At 45.7% G+C, this 17520-nt stretch overlaps 1 protein-coding gene across 1 annotated transcript in view; it reads right to left on the minus strand.

The window, feature by feature from the left end:
* Dner (delta/notch like EGF repeat containing) overlaps positions 1-13820 on the minus strand; it is a 285735-nt gene extending 271915 nt beyond the window's left edge. Inside the window, exon 1 of the mRNA XM_090354957.1 lies at positions 13476-13820. Coding sequence (XP_090211083.1) covers positions 13476-13751 — 276 coding nt within the window. The 5' untranslated portion in view covers positions 13752-13820. The remainder of the gene's footprint in view (positions 1-13475) is intronic.
* Positions 13821-17520: the final 3700 nt, after the last annotated feature.

A 17520-nucleotide genomic window follows, 5' to 3' on the forward strand; every position in this document is an offset into this window, starting at 1 on the left:
ATGCTCTATTATCCAATAATGCCATTAAAATTAACTTGGTAATTTTAGCAAAATAGCAAGGAACTTGCCAATTATTAAAGAAAAAATGTTCACACGAATACTCTTTAGAGAGAAAGGGAGCGAAAAAAGGAATTCCAATAAAATTGTTATGGTATTCCAGTCCTAATGAGAAGAGAAATTAAAATTAAAACGTCTTCATATAACAGGTATAAGTTGGAGCTGCACGTAGTAATGTTCTGTTAGGGGCTGGTAGAGTCTCCACTTAGTACAACACTAACCTACATGGAATTCTTCAAAAGGAAATAAATGCGTGCCTCAACTCAGAGCATACTCAGTATTTGGTATCAAACAGAAGGGCTTTAATTAATGCTTTTCAGCTAAATAAAAATCCCAAATTATAAGTATAAAACAAAACAATGAAAAGAAGCAAAAAAGCGAAGGAAAAATGATGTGAACCACAGAAAAGAATGGGCCATAGTCCTTCATGAACAAAGAGCTACTGAAAATCAATGAGAGAAAATGGGGGCAAAAAAGCTGAACTTGAAAGGTATTAAGCAAAAATCAGAAAAGGTAATTCACAGTTCAAAAAATGCAAATAGAAGGATAGAAATGTAGCTTAACAGTAAAGAATTTGCCAAAATTATGTAAGACCCAAGCATAAATTAAACATAAAAATGCAAAGAAAACCAATTAGATACTGTCTACCTATCAGTTATCATACACATAATACAATTTGGAATGCCAGTTTTAACAAAAATGTGAGTAAACAAGCATTATTATATGCTGTTAATAAATATGCAAAATTGTCCAACCTTTCTGCATGGAAACTCAGCAATAGAAAAATGTATTGCACCTTCCTACTATGTGTATATGCTATGTGTGTGTGTGTGTGTGTGTGTGTGTGTGTGTGTGTGTGTGTGGTCAAGGCAACATGAACAAATCTGCTTCAATAAAGATTGAGTTTGGGGCAGGGAGCGTGGCCTAGTGGTAGAGTGCTTGCCTAACATGCAAGAAGCCCTGGATTATATTCCTCAGTACCACATACACAGAAAAAGCTGGAAGTGGTACTGTGGCTCAAGTGGTAGAGCGCTAGCCTTGAAGAAAGACCAAAGACAGTACTCAACTCTGGGTCTAAGCCCCAGGACTGGCAAAAATAAATAAAGAAATAAATGCTGAATACATAAGTATTCACACAGTGGAAGAGCACAAGTTTAGCAGGCACAGGATCCTGAGTTGTATCCCCAGAACTACTGGGGAATACAAAATAAAGTGCTTCCCATCAAAAAAAAGTAAGTTTGGCCAGGCACCTATAATCCCAGCTACTCAGGAAGCTGAGATTTGAGGATTGCAGTTTGAAGCCAATCTGGGCAGAAAAATTTATCTCCATTTGAGTGGGAAAAAAATGCTAAGCAAGAACATGAAACATTGAATTCAAGTCCCAGTACCAAGACAAAATAATGGGGGCCAGGAGTTTGGCCTAGTGGTTAAAGTGCTTGCCTAGCATGCACAAAGACCCAGGTTCAATTCCTCAGTACCACATACATAGAAAAAAGCCGGAAGTGGTGCTGAGGCTCATGTGGTAGAGCTCTAGCCTTGAGAAAGTCCAAGGACAGTGCTCAGGCCCTGAGCTCAAGCCCAGGACTGGCAAAAAAAAAAAAAAGATGATGATGATGATGATGGATGATGATGATGATAACAGAAGATTGCTTTCTGATTAAAGACATTGAAAAGTGTTCAAAAATTCCAGAACATAAGTACATAAGATAGTTTTGCTATTATAAAAATATTGGTATAAACAAAGAAGTATTTATATAATATTGATATATGTTTATATATATACTGTGACTAGTTCAGAGGTATGGTATTAGCAGAAGAGGTTGAGAGGGGACAGTACATCCTCCACCAAAGAGCTTTTTTTTGGGGGGGGGCCAGTCCTGGGGCTTGAACTCAGGGTCAGGGCACTGTCCTTGGGATTTCCTCAAGCCTCTCATTCTGCCACTTGATCCACAGCACCACTTCTGGCCTTTGCTAGGTATGTGGTACCAAGGAATTGAACCAGGGTCTTTGTGCATGCTGGGCAAGCACTCTACCACTAGGCAACACTCCTGGCCCCTAAGGGCTTTTTCACCACGTTTTTCATGGGTTTTTAATGTGTTGGCAGTTTAAAAGTTGTTCTAAAATGCTCCATGAAGACATAAAACTGCACATTTATTTCCTACTTTAAATGGCTAACTCATAAAATTTGCCTTGTATAATTATTTGGCCAGAGTTTAAGGCACCATTGATTTGCCCTTCAGAAACCAGCCAGGAACTTGGGTTGGATTTAGTCTGGCCTTTGGGGTAAAGTTGTCAGCTTTAGCAAATTAAGCTAAGCTTCCTAGTTAAATTGGAGCATCACACAAATTATGTATATTATTTAGGATATAAATTCATATATGTGTTCACTATTTATCTGACATTCAGACCTAACCAAGCACCCTGTATCCCAGGAACTTCCCAGCCCCAAGCCCTCTTGACACTTGGCTCACTCCCTTGCCCAGAAATTCTCCAGATACTGAAGTTGCTTCTCCTTCCTCCATTCAATTCAACATTTCTATTTGTGAGTACAATAATTCTTTCTTTTATTTTTCTCTTGAATTATATTTTTTGTCACCACTTCTATCATTCTCAGGTCAGGTCCATCTATCCAGACCCATCCATTCCCTCGAGGTACCTGAGTCCCTTGTCACACATGTATATTAAGTATTGCAACTATGTTCCCACAATTCCCTCTCCACTTCTCTGCTCTCTCCTCCTTAAGCCCCACCCGCCTCAAACAAAACATATTTCAGCTCCACCACATTCATTGCTAAACTATCAGTTAATTGTTCAAAGGAGTTTCACCATTCCCATCTATTAGTTTGTGTATACATGCATATGCACGTAAACACATTTGTAAATGTGTTTATTCTTTAGACCTTACTTCTGCATATGAAGGAAAACATGCCCAAGTCTCTCTGAACCTGACTTAGTTCAAATTCTAGTAACAATTTTTCCAGTTCCATCCACATCCTTGCGAATGACATAATATTATTATTCCTGACATGTATAAAATTCCATTATATATATATGTGTGTATTGTACATGCATACATATATACACATATATAATATAAACACACATGTAGATGTATGTGTATACACGTGTGTACATGGATATACATATGTATATATACCAATATGCATGTATATATAATATATATGTGCCATATCCTCACAATCCATTCATCTATTGAAGGGCATCTAGTCTATTTGCATAACTTGGCTATGGTGAATAGTGCAATAATAAACACAGGTGTGAAAATGTCTTTACTGAATCCAATTGGACAGATTTAGAGAACTCACAGAAACCTGATTGTAGACTTCCAATAGTTTCAAGAGTAGAATTGGAAAAAAAAATAGAGATTTAAATTCACTGAAATACAATACTCTAGAGACAGACCTGTGCATCTGATAATTTTGTACAATTTTGTACAGAGGTGATAAAATAACTTAGTGAAGAAAGTCAACAAATGTTCCTAGAACTACTGCATATCATATGCCAAAACTGAAAAACTACTGCAAAACAACATGCACAAAAAAACAACACAGTTACTATCTGAAAATGTGTTCTAGATGCAAAGTCTAAAGCAGACACTAAAGGGGTGGGGTGGGGTCAAAGGGAAAGAGGTAGACAAGTGGAGAAGAGAATTGGGTAGAAATGCAGACAAGAATTCAATGTATATCCTACAAAATTAAGCAGAGTGAGACAAGGGGGTAGATTGGGAGAGATGGGCAAGAATGTTGCAGGGATGAAATTGATCAACATATATTATATTCATAAACTGCTTGGTTAAATGGCAACTTATTTGTACAACTACCGAAAGGTAATTCAAAAAAGAAATTAGTGGGCTTGGAGTGTGGCCTGATGGTAGAGTGCTTGCCTAGTGTGCACAAAACCCTGGGTTTGAGTCCTCAGTACCACATCCACAGAAAAAGCTGGAAGTGGTGCCTGTGGCTCAAGTGATCGAGTGCCAGGATTGAGGAAAGCCCAAGGACAGTGCCCTGACCCTGAGTTCAAGTCCCAGGACTGGCAACAAAAAGCAAACAAACAAAAGAAATTAGCGATAATAAGCTTAAAACATGAGAAAATAGGAGGGAATCATTTTGTCCCCAGATTAGGCTAAGATTTCTTAGAAAGGTCACACACAAAAAAAGCATAACCCACAAAAGGAGAACTTGGTAAATTACATCTCATTAGTTTTAAAGACCTAGCCCTTAGAGGGCCATGGTGGCTCGTACTTCAACCTGGAGGTCATGATCCAGAGGATCTTGGTTCAAAACTACCACAAGTAGAAAAGTCCAAAAGACTGTTTCTAATTAACCAGCAAAAAGATGGACTAGAGGCCTAAGCAAACTAATCAAGAGCTTGAGGCCCTGAGTTCAAGCCTCAGAATTAGCAAAAGGCTACCCTTTGAAAGACTCCATTAAGATGTAAAGCTACGCTTCGGGAGGAAATACTGGAAACTATCTATGGAGTATGTGTATGCACCGTATGGGGAGGGAGAAGAAACGCTCGTCCCCATTTGAACAGACAGTTCATCAAAGCAGCCTGGATGGGCAAATAGCTCATGAATAGATGAACACTCGCTGCAAGTCATCATAGGAATGCAAAGCGAATCCACAACTACGTACCACATTTACTACATCAACTAAAGGAGCAAAAATACACAAGAGTTCACAAAGAATTGGAGCTCTCACTTTTTTTCGTGATGGAAATGCAATAAAATAACTCATTGAGGAAAAAAAAAAAAAAACCTGACAGCTTCTTCGAAGCTTCTTAGAATTTTTTAATGTGTGTTGGCCACATGACCTAGCAATCCCAGTTAATCCCAAGTATTTGCTCAAGAGGAATGAAAGCATATGTCCAGTATTAAAGACCCACACTTATATGATTACAGAGGCTTTATTCATAAAAACAAACCAGATGTCATGGGCCAGTGAGAGAATGAACCAGTTGTGATTCGACCAAAAAATGGGTGATAAGAAGAAATCAACTACTGACACCCAGGGCCCCAGGGACAAATCTGAGAGTCCACAAGACAGAAAAGCATGGGTGCAAGCTTACTGACGACATTCAAGTAAAGACAAAACCACAGGGACAGAAATCAACCCAAAAGCTGTTGAGGCTGGGCCAGGGTTAACTCGAAAGGGCAGCAGGACATTTTTAGTAGTAGTAGTTCAACTGTACGTCAAATTTGCTAAAATAAATATTAAAACCAGTGATTTTACTCTATGTAAATTGTACCTAATAAGAAGAAAAGTCTGGGAATCTTTTGTCTCAGGAATAACAGTGGAGATCAATTGGAAGTTGATCTCAGGTTTCTTTACGTCCTGTCTGTGTTCAATCTTCCCTTCCTACCGTTGCATTGGATGTGTTGAGAATTTTTTTTCCTGTTCAAATACACTCAAACACATGCTTGGAAATGGAGTTTGTCTCCAAACTCCATTAGAAATCTGACCGGAATACTGTAGGGAAGTAAGAGTCCTTTGTACTTCCAACAACCTCCATGGAGCCTCATCAGGCCAATGGCTGTATTTCTGGATTCTGAACAGAAGGGCTGCAGACCTTGCCTTTCCAAGGATTATTTCCATTGAAACTCAAATGTAACTACACATCCTGCTTTGAATGAACTACAACAACCAGATTGAAGTCCTAGCATTCAAATTCTAAAGGCTAACCACATGAACTTGGTTTCAGGAGCTGTGAGCAAAACACAGTTGACAGCTCTCTTTCCAATCAGCTTTAAGGGCACTGATTTCATGTCTCAAATCCTCTCTCCATTTTTCAAAAGCCCCATTGATAAGTAGCAGCCAGTCAAGGCCACAGGGAAAGGCAAAGGGACCTAAAATGGAGGATGAGATCACTCGGTCTCCAGCTCAAGGTGACCTCAGCCCGGGAGACTGGACAGAAGGACAGAAGTTCCTCATCTCAATAAATCTCAATAAATCCTCAGGCCCCAAAGGCTAACACTGCTGAGCTCCCCCTAGACACACACCTATTGAAGGTGTGTCTGCAGCAGCGCTCAAACTGGCTTTGCTGCCACAAATGAACTAAAAGCAGGAGAAAAGCCTGACAGCACTGCCTCCGTTTTGTGTCCATCATCGTTCTAAGCCAGTCTCTCCACAGGCACTCTGCGATCACCTCGAGTTCCAGGAAAGACAGAACTGATCAATACCTCTGTGCCGCAGGGCTGAAACCCCCCTTAGAACAGCAGGGTCTTGAAGGTCACCTCCAAATGAGACAGTGACCTCGCATGATCTGTCTGCACCCTGCAGCTGGAGAAACCAACTCCTGGTGACCAGACTGCTCCCCTCAAATGATGACAACTTCCCTAGAACCCAGGACAACCAGAGCTGAGATACCAACCAGCCGGGCCACACTATAACTGGGCGCACCAATTGTGCACACCTTTGTCCCTTGGCCTTAATTCTTTTTTGTTGTTGTTGTATTTTATTGTATAGAGGGGTTACAGTTACATTCATCAGGTAATGGGTACATTACTTCTTGAACATTGATCTCCCTTCCCATGTTTTTTCCCCACTTTCCTTCCCCTCAATGCCTCCCAATCATCTTTGTTTTCCCTTTCCCTTCCCTACTTCAAAGAAAATACACAATATAACAGGTACCAACGTCAAACACAATAACATGATAAACCATAAGAAAAAAGAGAAAAGAAAAAAATCTCAATAAAAATAAATACATGTATAATTATAAAAACAAGAGAAAAAATAATTCCACACAGTACATTAAGAACAATAATCACAAAAATAAACCTCTTGTTTCCCTATGCTGCAGTTCATTTTGCTTAGCGCCATCTTATGCCCTACCCCTAATTCTTCCTCTACCTAAAGCAAATGCTCAGATCTGCTCCCTGAAGATGGTTGAAAATAAAATGTCATCTTCCTATGGCATCATGTCACATGAGAATCACCTTTCTCTGTCATTTTTCTTTCCTAATAAATTTGCCTACGATCTTCATTATACCTCAAGCCTTATCTGAATTCTCTTTGCAGGATGCAAGGACTTAGGTAGATAACTATACTGACCTCCCAGGATCCCTGTGCCTTTCCATTCTCTTTAAGAAAAATTTTGCCAGGTGCTGGTTGTTCACACCTGTAATTCTAGTTACTCAAGAGCCTGAGATCTGAGGATCACAGTTCAAAGCCAGCCCAGGCATTAAAGTCTGTGAGACTCTTATCTCCTATTAACTACCAGAAAACTGGAAGTGGTGCTGTGATTCAAAGTGGTAGAGCACTAGCCTTGAGCTCAATTGCTAAGGGACAGCGCCCAGTCCCAGAGGTCAAGCCCCACAACTGACAAAAAAGAAAAAGCTTGAAATAGTCACAGAGATGGCTTAACACCCCTCTCAAATATGCTCATTTCAATGGTAAGGTGGAGGCAGGAAAACAAGTTTAAATTAAATAACCAGTGAGCTCATAACAACATAGAGTCCCTGCACACCCTCTGTTTGCCAGGGAACTGAAGAGGAAGTAATGGAATGCCTTTTATGGCTGTACCCTAAGAGCCTAGGCCTGGGGCAGACACTTTCCTAAAGCACAGCACATGGAGCATGGCATCAGGACCCCAGCTTCACACCTGGCTCCAAAAGGATCTGCTGATTAGAGGACATCCATGCCACGGCTTGCATTTCTTCCACTCAGAGTCCACTTGGAGACGCAAAACCTATACCACTGGGGAACAGCATCCAACAATTTCTGGTCTCAGGAATTGGGCATGCACCCCATGTGATGAACAAGAGTGTGTGGAGGCCGGGGTACCTGTCTTCTTTCCCTCTGTGGGTGCTACGGGCTACAAGGCTGTGAGGAGAGATGGCAGGAAGCCAGTGATTCAATAGAACCACTTGGAAAGCCTTTAAAAGTTCCCAGGGCTCAGCCCCATGCCTGGACCAATGTAGACAAGGACCCAGCAGTCAGGTCTGATAAATCCTCTGGTGAATCTTGTAAGTATCCAGGGCCTTGTTCCGTGTAGATGAAGCCAGGAGGAAGAAATAAAGACATTCTGTGTGAGAGCTGTCATGTTGTGGGGCTGTCCATTGGGCAGGGAAAGTCGGGCCTCGGCAGCTGCGGCTCTGGATTGAGCAACATGAGCATGGCTGTCTCCTGAGTTGTATCTAAAAATACAGTGAGGTGTTTGCTTTGTGACTCAAATGCCCTTCAACTTCACACAAGGCTGTCTCCCTCTCTGGAGGCTTGAGAAATGAGGGCACAAGCTGAACAATGCTGGATGGAAGATGTCACCCCAGACACTGAAATAAAGAGGCTGAAGATGAAAATACATTTTTGTCATCACCCAGGGTGAGGAGGGTGGTGTTCCTAAGAATGGCCAAAAATACTAGACACAAGATTTGTAAAGTAGCTTTAATAGCATCAGGAGAGTCGATGGTTGCCTTCTTTTCTTCAACTTGCTATAAGACTTTTCACACTATTTTTTTTCTTTCATTTGAAAGGAAATGTCAAGTCACTGAGAACTTTTCTGAGCAATCATTTATTTCACATGGAAGAACTATGCATCTGTAAAAATAAAAGTTTAATACAGTTCATTTCAGTCATTTGTTAAACTTTTGTCACAGCATCATTCATCACAGTAGAGAGGAAAGCAGTGAACTCACTGAAGGAAAACAGCCACAGAGACTAGATAGATTGGTACACTCATATCTTACACAGAAAAAATACGATCTTTTTCTTTTGCATATCTTGAATTTTGTGTAACTGTTCACATCCTTTTCCAAAATGTTTTAAAAGTCATTCTCATATTGAGTGTGGTGGCATACATCTATAATCTAGTATTAAGACGGCTGAGGCAGGAGAACAGCAAATTCCAGGACTATATAATAAGACCCAGTCTCAAAAAAATTATTAATTCTTACATAGTTCTTTAAACTTATTGAAAAAAACCAAATGACATTCTCATTTCTGAGTTTCATCATTTTGCTAACAAAAATGAGTAGTAGTGTCCTGTTTGAGAAGTAAGTATGGCGTTTAGGGAGGGTCAAGGACTTCTCCTCAAGGTCATAAAAACTTAATAGAATGACAAATGAGAGGACACCGATCAACCTGCAATCTACTCACACATTAGCATGTTCAGTTGAAACTTTGTTCAAATACTTCAAGATAATAGAAAAGCAAGAGAAGTAATGTCTTTTGGCATTACAGATGATACCTGACCTTTTTGCTTGTACTATGAGATATGTGTACACAGTCCAGCAGAGAACACGGCACAGACACTAGGCAAAGAACTAGAACTCTTCACTGTTGTACATTCTTTGCAAATCTCTTGCCTGTGATCGGAGCTACTCAGAAGGCTGAGAGCTGAGAACTGAGATTCAAAGCCAGTCTGTACAGAAAAATCCCAAGAGACTCTTAGACTCTTACCGCTAATGAATTAGCCAAAAAAAAAAAGAAAGCTGGAAGTGGAGATGTGGCTCAAGTAGTAGAATTCTAGCCTTGAGAGAAAACAGCCAAGCAGGAGTACAAGGAAGGTTGGGAGGGAGGAAAGGAGGAAGAGAGGGAAGAGAGGAGAAGGAAGGAAGGGAGGGAGGGAGGGAGGGAGGGAGGGAGAGGGAGTGGGGAGAGGGGAAGAGGGGAGGAGAAGGGAGGGAAGGAGGGAGGGAAAGGGGAAGGGGAGGGAGGGGGAAGGAGAGAAAGGAGGGAGGGAGGGAGGAGGGAAGGGAAGACAGACATGGAATCCTCTGAAACAGTATAATTGTTTCAAGTTAGCATATTTAATCAATAGAGAGAAGTATGAAGTTAGCTCAATGATTTGCAATAACTAGCACTAAAAAGCACTTCCACAAGTCTCTATTTTCATCCAGGCACAGACACTGACATATTTTTTTTTAATGACTTTGAAGGATAAGGTCCTCAGGGAATAAGCAATGAAAAGAAACAGTCTGCTTGATTAGCCAAGAATTATCATTAAAATAAGTCTTACAAACAAAACTAGCAACTAGCACACATTAAAATAGCTCCTGCCTTAAATCATCAGTTCATTTCCAGGAGTCCTCAGCAGGACAGAATGGTAGGCCCAGTAGATGTCATCTCTGATATCTGCCCCCCTGCCCCCACACACACCAAACTAGAAGAGCCAGAGCAGCCAGGAGGTTTCAATCCTATCAGCAGTATTTGCATCTTTTAGCTTGGTGTCCATTTGCTGGTCCTTGGAGCAAAGTGTCTTCCCACATGCCTAGGGCAGGGAAGGAGACTGGGCTGTGTCATTAGCCCAGTTGACACACCACTGGCGAGCAGACTACCAACCACAAAGGACACACTTGACTTTCCTATCAGCTTGCCCCCTTCTATGGGAAGAGAGAGGCAGCGCAAGGAGAGGGCAAGAAAGCAGTCAGCAATCAAGCATCACAGGTAGTCTGAGGATGAGGAGGCTAAGAGCCAGTCAGCTCTGGTCACCTGACACAGCAGGCTTAACTGGAGCAGATAGACTCCAACCATACACAATTCCTGCTACTCAGGGGACACAAAAGCATGCCACAGCAAAGCCAAAGACATATGCACAAATACAGTCACTTAGCATGGTGCATGCAAGGGAAGATTCCACTGGTGTATTTCCTCATTCCTTTGAACAAGTAATTTACATTTTAACCAAAGGAAAACCACCAAGGTCAAACATGTTGGAAGGGAGCTATCAAAATTAAGTGGGCAGGGCCTGGGAATGTGGCTTAGCTATAGAGTGTTTGCCTAGAATGCATGAAGCCCTGGGTTCAATTCCTCAGTATCACATACACAGAAAAAGCCAGAAGTGGCTCTGTGGCTCCAGTAGTAGAATGCTATCCTTGAGCAAAAGAAGCTTAAGAACAGTACCCAAGCCCTGAGTTCAAGCCCCAGGACTGAGGGGGGAAAAAAAGATAGGTAGGCAGATAGAATCATGCTATTCAATGTATTCAATGGAATCAGGGAAATTGAGGGAATGGGATTTGGGAGTGATGGGAAGGATTGAAGGGGTGACATTGATTTTAAAAAAAAGCACATTGGACATATTGAATTGGAAACCCTTTGTAGTACAACTATTTAAAGATAATTTTTAATTAAAAAAAAAGAAAAGCTAAAGACAACCTCCATCCATTTGAATTCCAATTAGTAGTTTACAGATTTCTCAAATTTCTCCAGACAAAAGAAAACCTCAGGGCTCTGTTCTAATGCTATCATTGTTAGCATTACAGCTGTGTGGTTGGGAGACAGTGATGCTATTTAAAAGTCTCTTTCCATTGAGGTAAAATTCCATTTTCAATTTGTCCAGTGAGTATTAGGTTCTATTTCGGCAGTGCTGCATTGGCTAATCTCCTTCCCCTTATCTGTGTTTTTGGTCCTTTGTTGTCTCTTTCTCTCTAACTTCTCTGTTGAGATGGCCTTTTGTGATACTGTTTCCTGGGTTGTTTTCTGTTTGAGCAGATAATGAGTCTGAGTCTTACTGCAAACTCATGAAAGATTAAATTAAAATCATTAGGAATCAATTTTTTATGGGCTATGAGGCTCTGAGTCATCCTAGTACGTTCTCTGGGTAACCAAGTCTGATCAGATTCCAAATTTACTAAGCTTTCCAGTTACAATTACAGTTTGTTCATTCTCTCCATCTCTGTTCTCAGAGCCCTCCGTGCTGCTTCTTCCCAGGTAGGCAGTGTGTTTCTCCCCCCCCCCCCCATCCCAGTGCCAGCTACTCAGGAAACCCGAACACATTCTGAACCCCTAGGTGGTGGATTGAATACATTGCCTTATGGATCCAATCGCTATTGAGAACAAATCAAAATACTTAATGCTTCTCTGTTAGTCATCTTCCAGGAGCACTGAAGAGCTCTTCCCTTTTTAAATTTTTTTTCAAAGGTTTCTTATACCTGTTTTTAGAGTCATCCCCCCTCCCCCTGAAAATCTGAGTTGTGTTATTTTCCAATTCAAAGTGAACCTTCGCGTGTTCCCTTAACCTGGCTGCACAACCTGCCTTCTCCTGCCTACTCCCATCCAGCCTGGTTCCAAGTATGCTATGTCTTTCCGTGAAGAAATCTAGACATGTTAATGTAATATCAGTCTAACAGAAACTGCTCACAAGAAAGAAAGAAAGAAAGAAAGAAAGAAAGAAAGAAAGAAAGAAAGAAAGAAAGAAAGAAAGAAAGAAAGAAAGAAAGCGGGCAAGCAAGCAAGCCATAGCACTCTACCGGTCCATTGTGTGATTTTTAATGCACAGTTCTCAATTTGCAAACGCAAACCCACCCCTTCGGTTAGGATGGCTGACCTGGGTGTTACTCTCCACACCTCCCCACGGTGTACTGGTCACAGGACCTAGCACCATCACCGCCTCCGTGGGGGACATAAAGCCTATTGAAACCAATTAACGAAGAAGAAAAAAAAAAAATAGGATTCAGGAACTGCCTCCTAAGGAAGAGTCTTAGGCAAATAAGGAAAAAGACTGTCAAGGTCACGCTTTCCAAATCTCACTTCTAGTCTAAATAAAATGAAAACCGATCATTAAAAAAAGAGGACGAAGAAAACGATGCGTTCTCAAAAGCATCCCTTTATCCAAAGAGGAGCCCCTGGGGCATTCCCCAAAGTAACTCTTCCTTGTTTCCAATCTACAGGAAACTCTTCCACCCTGAAGGTGGAAATGAAAGCCCGTGGCTCCAAATGCCTTTCGCCTTCACGTGGTTTGACTGAGCATTTCATCTCGATTCCCTAGGTGTCCCCGCCGGGAGCCGACTTGAGCATTTTCTCCTGCACACTACCCTGTAGCCCACTGAAGAGTGTTCAGAGGTCTCGGGGAGCGCGTAACGTCGCTTGTCATTTAAAAAGGTAGGAAGGAAGGAAGATTTTCTGCTAAAACCCTCACGGAAATCTCGAAGTCAAGGGCAGCTGCGGGCCACCTCCCACCCCTCGCCCAGCCTCGCGTCCCGGCGTCCCGCTGGCGCGCCCCGGCTGCGCCCCGGAGGAGCGTCCGGGCCTGACGTCCGCCCCGGTGCCCCCCGCTGGCTGCCCAGTGCCCCCCGCTAGGCTCGGAGGGAACTGGCAGCGGGCCGAGGAGGCAGCTGTCCGCTCAGCCTGCGGTTGCTTTGTCACAGCCTGAAGCGGGGAGGAAGGGAAGCCCGGTGCCCGCGCCCACCGCGCACCGTGCCACGCGCAGGCTCGCTCCCGAGGGATGGGGAGCAGGGGACAACGGGCACCGGACCCCTCTGCTGCGACCCTGGGGACTGGCGCCCCCCCTCCCCCGAGCAACGGAGCCGCCCGAGCCCGCGAGCTACGGCGGGCAGCGGAGCCGCCCCTCCTGCCCCCGCTCGGCCGAAGCTAAGTCAGGGGCGCCAAACCCCGTCGAGGAGAGCAGCTGTGGCTCTCGGAGGAGACCCGCGCCCCGGCCTCACGCCCGCCGCGGCCACTCACCTGGCAGTCGGTGCCCGAGACGCCGGCAGGGCAGGTGCAGCTGTACCCCGGCCCCGCGGCGGGGCCCGCGCGCTCACGGTCGGGCTCCGAACGCGGGCTGCACACGCCCCCGTTCCGACAGGGCTGCGCGGCGCAAGCTCCGGGAGCCGGCAGGGGCGCGGCGGGCACCGGGCTGGCCAGGCAGCCGCCGTGGAGCCCGGCGTCCAGCAGCAGCGACAGCAGGGCCAGCGCGGGCAGCAGCTGTGCGCCCGGAGTCCGGGCGCGGCAGGAAGGCATGGCGGGCCGGGCGGCGCGGGAGCCGGAGCTGGGGCGCGGCGGCGGCGGTGGTGACGGCAGCGGTGGCAGCGGTGGCAGCGGCGGCGGCGGCTTGGGGCTGCTCGGCAGGACCGGACCCTCCTGCAGCTGCAGGAACCGTGGTTCCCCGGGCAACCGCGGGCGGGGCCGGGGGCGGGGCCTGGGCTGCTGTGGGCGGGGCCTTGGCCGGGGGCGGGGCTGGCGGAGGCGGGGCGCCAGGCGGGAGGATTCGGGACTGGGAGCCCGAGTCCAGCAGGGAGTTGAGCTGGGAGGCGCACAGGACCCCCAGCCCTGAGATCAGAGCTCAACTGTGTCCCAAAGAGGGTCCCGGGGCCGAGCGGCGGCCGCGGGCCTGGGCGGGGAGCTCAGCGCTGCTCCCGGGGGGAAGAGGACGGAGAGGTCCACGCCGACCAGAGGGAGGATTCAGGCTGCACCCGGCGGCCTCCCGGCGCAGGATCTGTGGGCTCGCATCCGGGACCGACCTGACCTCATTCCCGGAGGCCGCTCCGCCCCTCCCACGGCATTGGCCACCCCGACCCCGCCCCGCGCACCCCGCCGGGAGGGCGCGGCCGGGCCCGGGTGCTGATGCTGAACCAGCCGCCCCCAGACCCGCCCTCCCCAGCTCGGAGCCAGAAACCTGCCCGAAGGAGACCTCGCCATCGGAGTTGAACCGAAAGGGAAACTGAGGCCCACACGTGTTGGACCGGAACCCAGGGTTCACCTGACTCCGGGGCAAGAGCAACCGTCAGAACGCTCGAAAGAAGCCTCGGCGGTGCTGTCCTTCGGTCTATCCTAGACCCCCTCCAGCCGCGGCTGCCCGACAGCCACCGGCTCCATCTCCGCAGAGCGGAGCGCGCCCGCGCCCTCTCCACCGCCTGTCAGACCCCGATACCTTCCTTTGCGGAGGACCACATCTCGCCCAGCATGCACGAAGCCCTGGGTTTGATTCCTCCCTTCCACATACACGAAAAAGGCCAGAAGTGGCGCTGTGGCTCAAGTGGTAGAGGGATAGCCTTGAGCCTAAGAAGCCCAGGGACAGTGCCCAGGCCCTGAGTTCAAGCCCGGGGAGGGGGGGGAGGAGGAAAGGAGGGGGGCGAGGGAGAGGGAGGGGGGGACCATGTCCTCCAGCGGATACCCATAGTCCTGGTCCTCTCAGAAGCTGACATTAGACGCTCCTGCTTAGGGCCTGTCTGGAGGCCTTAAGGGCACCCACAGGAATCCACGCGCGGCAGGGAGTCAGCCCTCCACGCACGGGTTGCAGTACTTTGTTTCCCCTCACATCTGTCTATCCGAAGCCTCTTTTTAGAAATTCTAATTTTGTGCCACTCCAGCACCCTCTGCTGGCACGAGTCTCACCATTCAGGTGATTCTTTCGCTTCCCCACACGCACACACATGCTCCATGTGTCCCGAAACTAACTTCTCTCCTTCGAATCCTAGACTAGTAGCTGGCGCCTCGAGCTCTTTCCCACCAAGACAAGCAAAAAGAAGCCAAAAGGCACAGTTTTTGTTTGTTGTGGATGTGGGTTTTTGTTTTGTTGTGGGTCCTGGACAGCACCCAGACCCTGAGTTCAAGCCCCACAACTGACCAAAACCAGAAAGAAAAAGAAGTTCATGAGCTAATTAAAAGCACATTTGACTTTATTTTTATTATATTTTCACCTGAGCAATCCTTGTGTGGGAGAATTTCCTAACACTTTGAAATGGGGGAGGGGTAATTAACAGTAGATTTGCCTTCTGGATGCTCATTACTGAATTTTCCAGATAATATCTCTCTTTTAAAAGTCGGCTAGTTTCCCCTGACATTAAAAAAAAAAAAACTTGCCAAGCATTTCATGAAGGAAAAAAAAAGTCATCTAGGTGCCAGTGGCTCATGCCTGTAATCCCAGCTACTCAAGAGAAGGAGATGTGAGGATTAAAGTTCAAAGTTGGACAGGGCAGAAAAAGTCCTAACAGAGTCTAACTCCAACCAGCCAGGATGGCAATGTGGCTCAAGTAGTATAGAGAGCTCCCCGATGAGCAAGAAAACTTAAGGAGAACAGGACAGCCTGACTTCAAGCTCTGGTACCAGGAAAAAAAAAAAAAAAAGACTGACGTGAGGTGAAGTAAGAGGTCCAAAATCACCCAGCTGGCTAATGGTCTGGCTGCTCTGTATCTACTAGAGACTCTCCAACCTACAGGAATGACATCAGTAGGCACTCGAGCAACAGATGCAGTGCTGAGCTTCACATGTGGGGACACTGTGCAGCCTATAGTACCAGGCTCCAAAGAAACTGTCCCTGTATTAATAGCGACAGAGACCCAAGGACAGAGGCACTGCACACATGTACGGATCAAGATGTGGACATTAAGTGGTTGGCCACAGCTCTCCGCCAGTTCAGCACTCATGGATCCAACCAAGCAATGGACCAAGGAAAATTTGGGAAACATTTTTTATTTAGAAAAAGCTACATCTGTGTTTATGATTTTTCCTTTTCATTATTATTATTTTTTTTTGCCAGTCCTGGGCTTGGGCTCAGGGCTTGAGCACTGTCCTTGCACTTTCTCAAGGCTAGAGCTCTACCACTTGAGCCTCAGCACCACTTCCGGCTTTTTGCTATGTATGTGGGGTACCGAGGAATTGAACCCGGGTCTTCGTGCATGCTAGGCAAGCACTCTACCACTAGGCCAAACTCCCGGCCCCCTTTTCATTATTTCTTAAGCAATACTCTGTTCTATTTACATCTCTGATCTCATGAGTAACTTAAAATATAGGATGTATGTGGTTATGTACAAACACTATGTCACTTAAAGGACATTTTTTTTTTTTTGGTCAGTAGCAGAGCTTGAACTCTGTGTGTGGACGCTGTCTGAGCTCTTCAGCTCAAGGCTAGCACTCAACCACTTGAGCCACAGCACCACTTCCGGTTTTCTGGTGGTTAGAGATAAGAGTCTCACAGACTTTCCTGCCCAGGCTGGCTTTGAACTGCCATCCTCAGATCTCAGCCTCCTGAGTAGCTAGGACTACAGGTGTGAGCTACTTACACCCAGCTTTAAGGGACTTTAATATAGATTTGTATATCTGGGGAAAGAGTGGTTGGCAAGGAGAGGGCCTGGCACCTACTTCTCACCAATGCTAAGAGATGACTGCATGTGTGTGTATGCTGTTTGGATCTCATGTGTATGTGCAGTGCACATATGACATCTGGGACACAGGTGTGGTAAACATGTGACAGGCATGCGCATGTGAATACATGGCATACTGTACCACACCTGATGAGTTTTGGTTTGTGAGCCAGGAAGGCACTCCTGAGTTTTTATTTTTTTTTTGCCAGTCCTGGGCTTGAGCTCAGGACCTGAGCACTGTTATTGGGCTTTTCTCAAGGCTAGAGCTCTACCACTTGAGCCACAGCACCACTTCCAGCCTTTTTCTATGTATGTGGTACCAAGGAACCGAACCTGGGTCTTTGTGCATGCTAGGCAGGCACTCTACCACTAGGCCAAACTCCGGGCCCCACTCCTAGGTTTTTAGCTTGTCTGCTCACCTGCTTTCTGTATACATGGTGAATGCTCATTCCACTCTGAGGACATCAGAATGGACAGGATTCTGAAGGCCCTTTCTAAGGAGGAAGACAGACATTGAGTTCCGTTAAGCAGCACCCTGGGTCGGATAGCCGCTGGAGCAGAATGAGACACCAAAGCTACTACTTTCAACTCTTCCCATTTTCTCTTAGCGCCTTTCCTCCATTTCCACAATTCCTGATCCAATGGCC

The sequence above is a fragment of the Megascapheus bottae genome, chromosome 21 (assembly GCF_031878675.1).
Source record: "Megascapheus bottae isolate mThoBot1 chromosome 21, mThoBot2.hap1, whole genome shotgun sequence".
Lineage (NCBI taxonomy): Eukaryota > Metazoa > Chordata > Mammalia > Rodentia > Geomyidae > Megascapheus > Megascapheus bottae.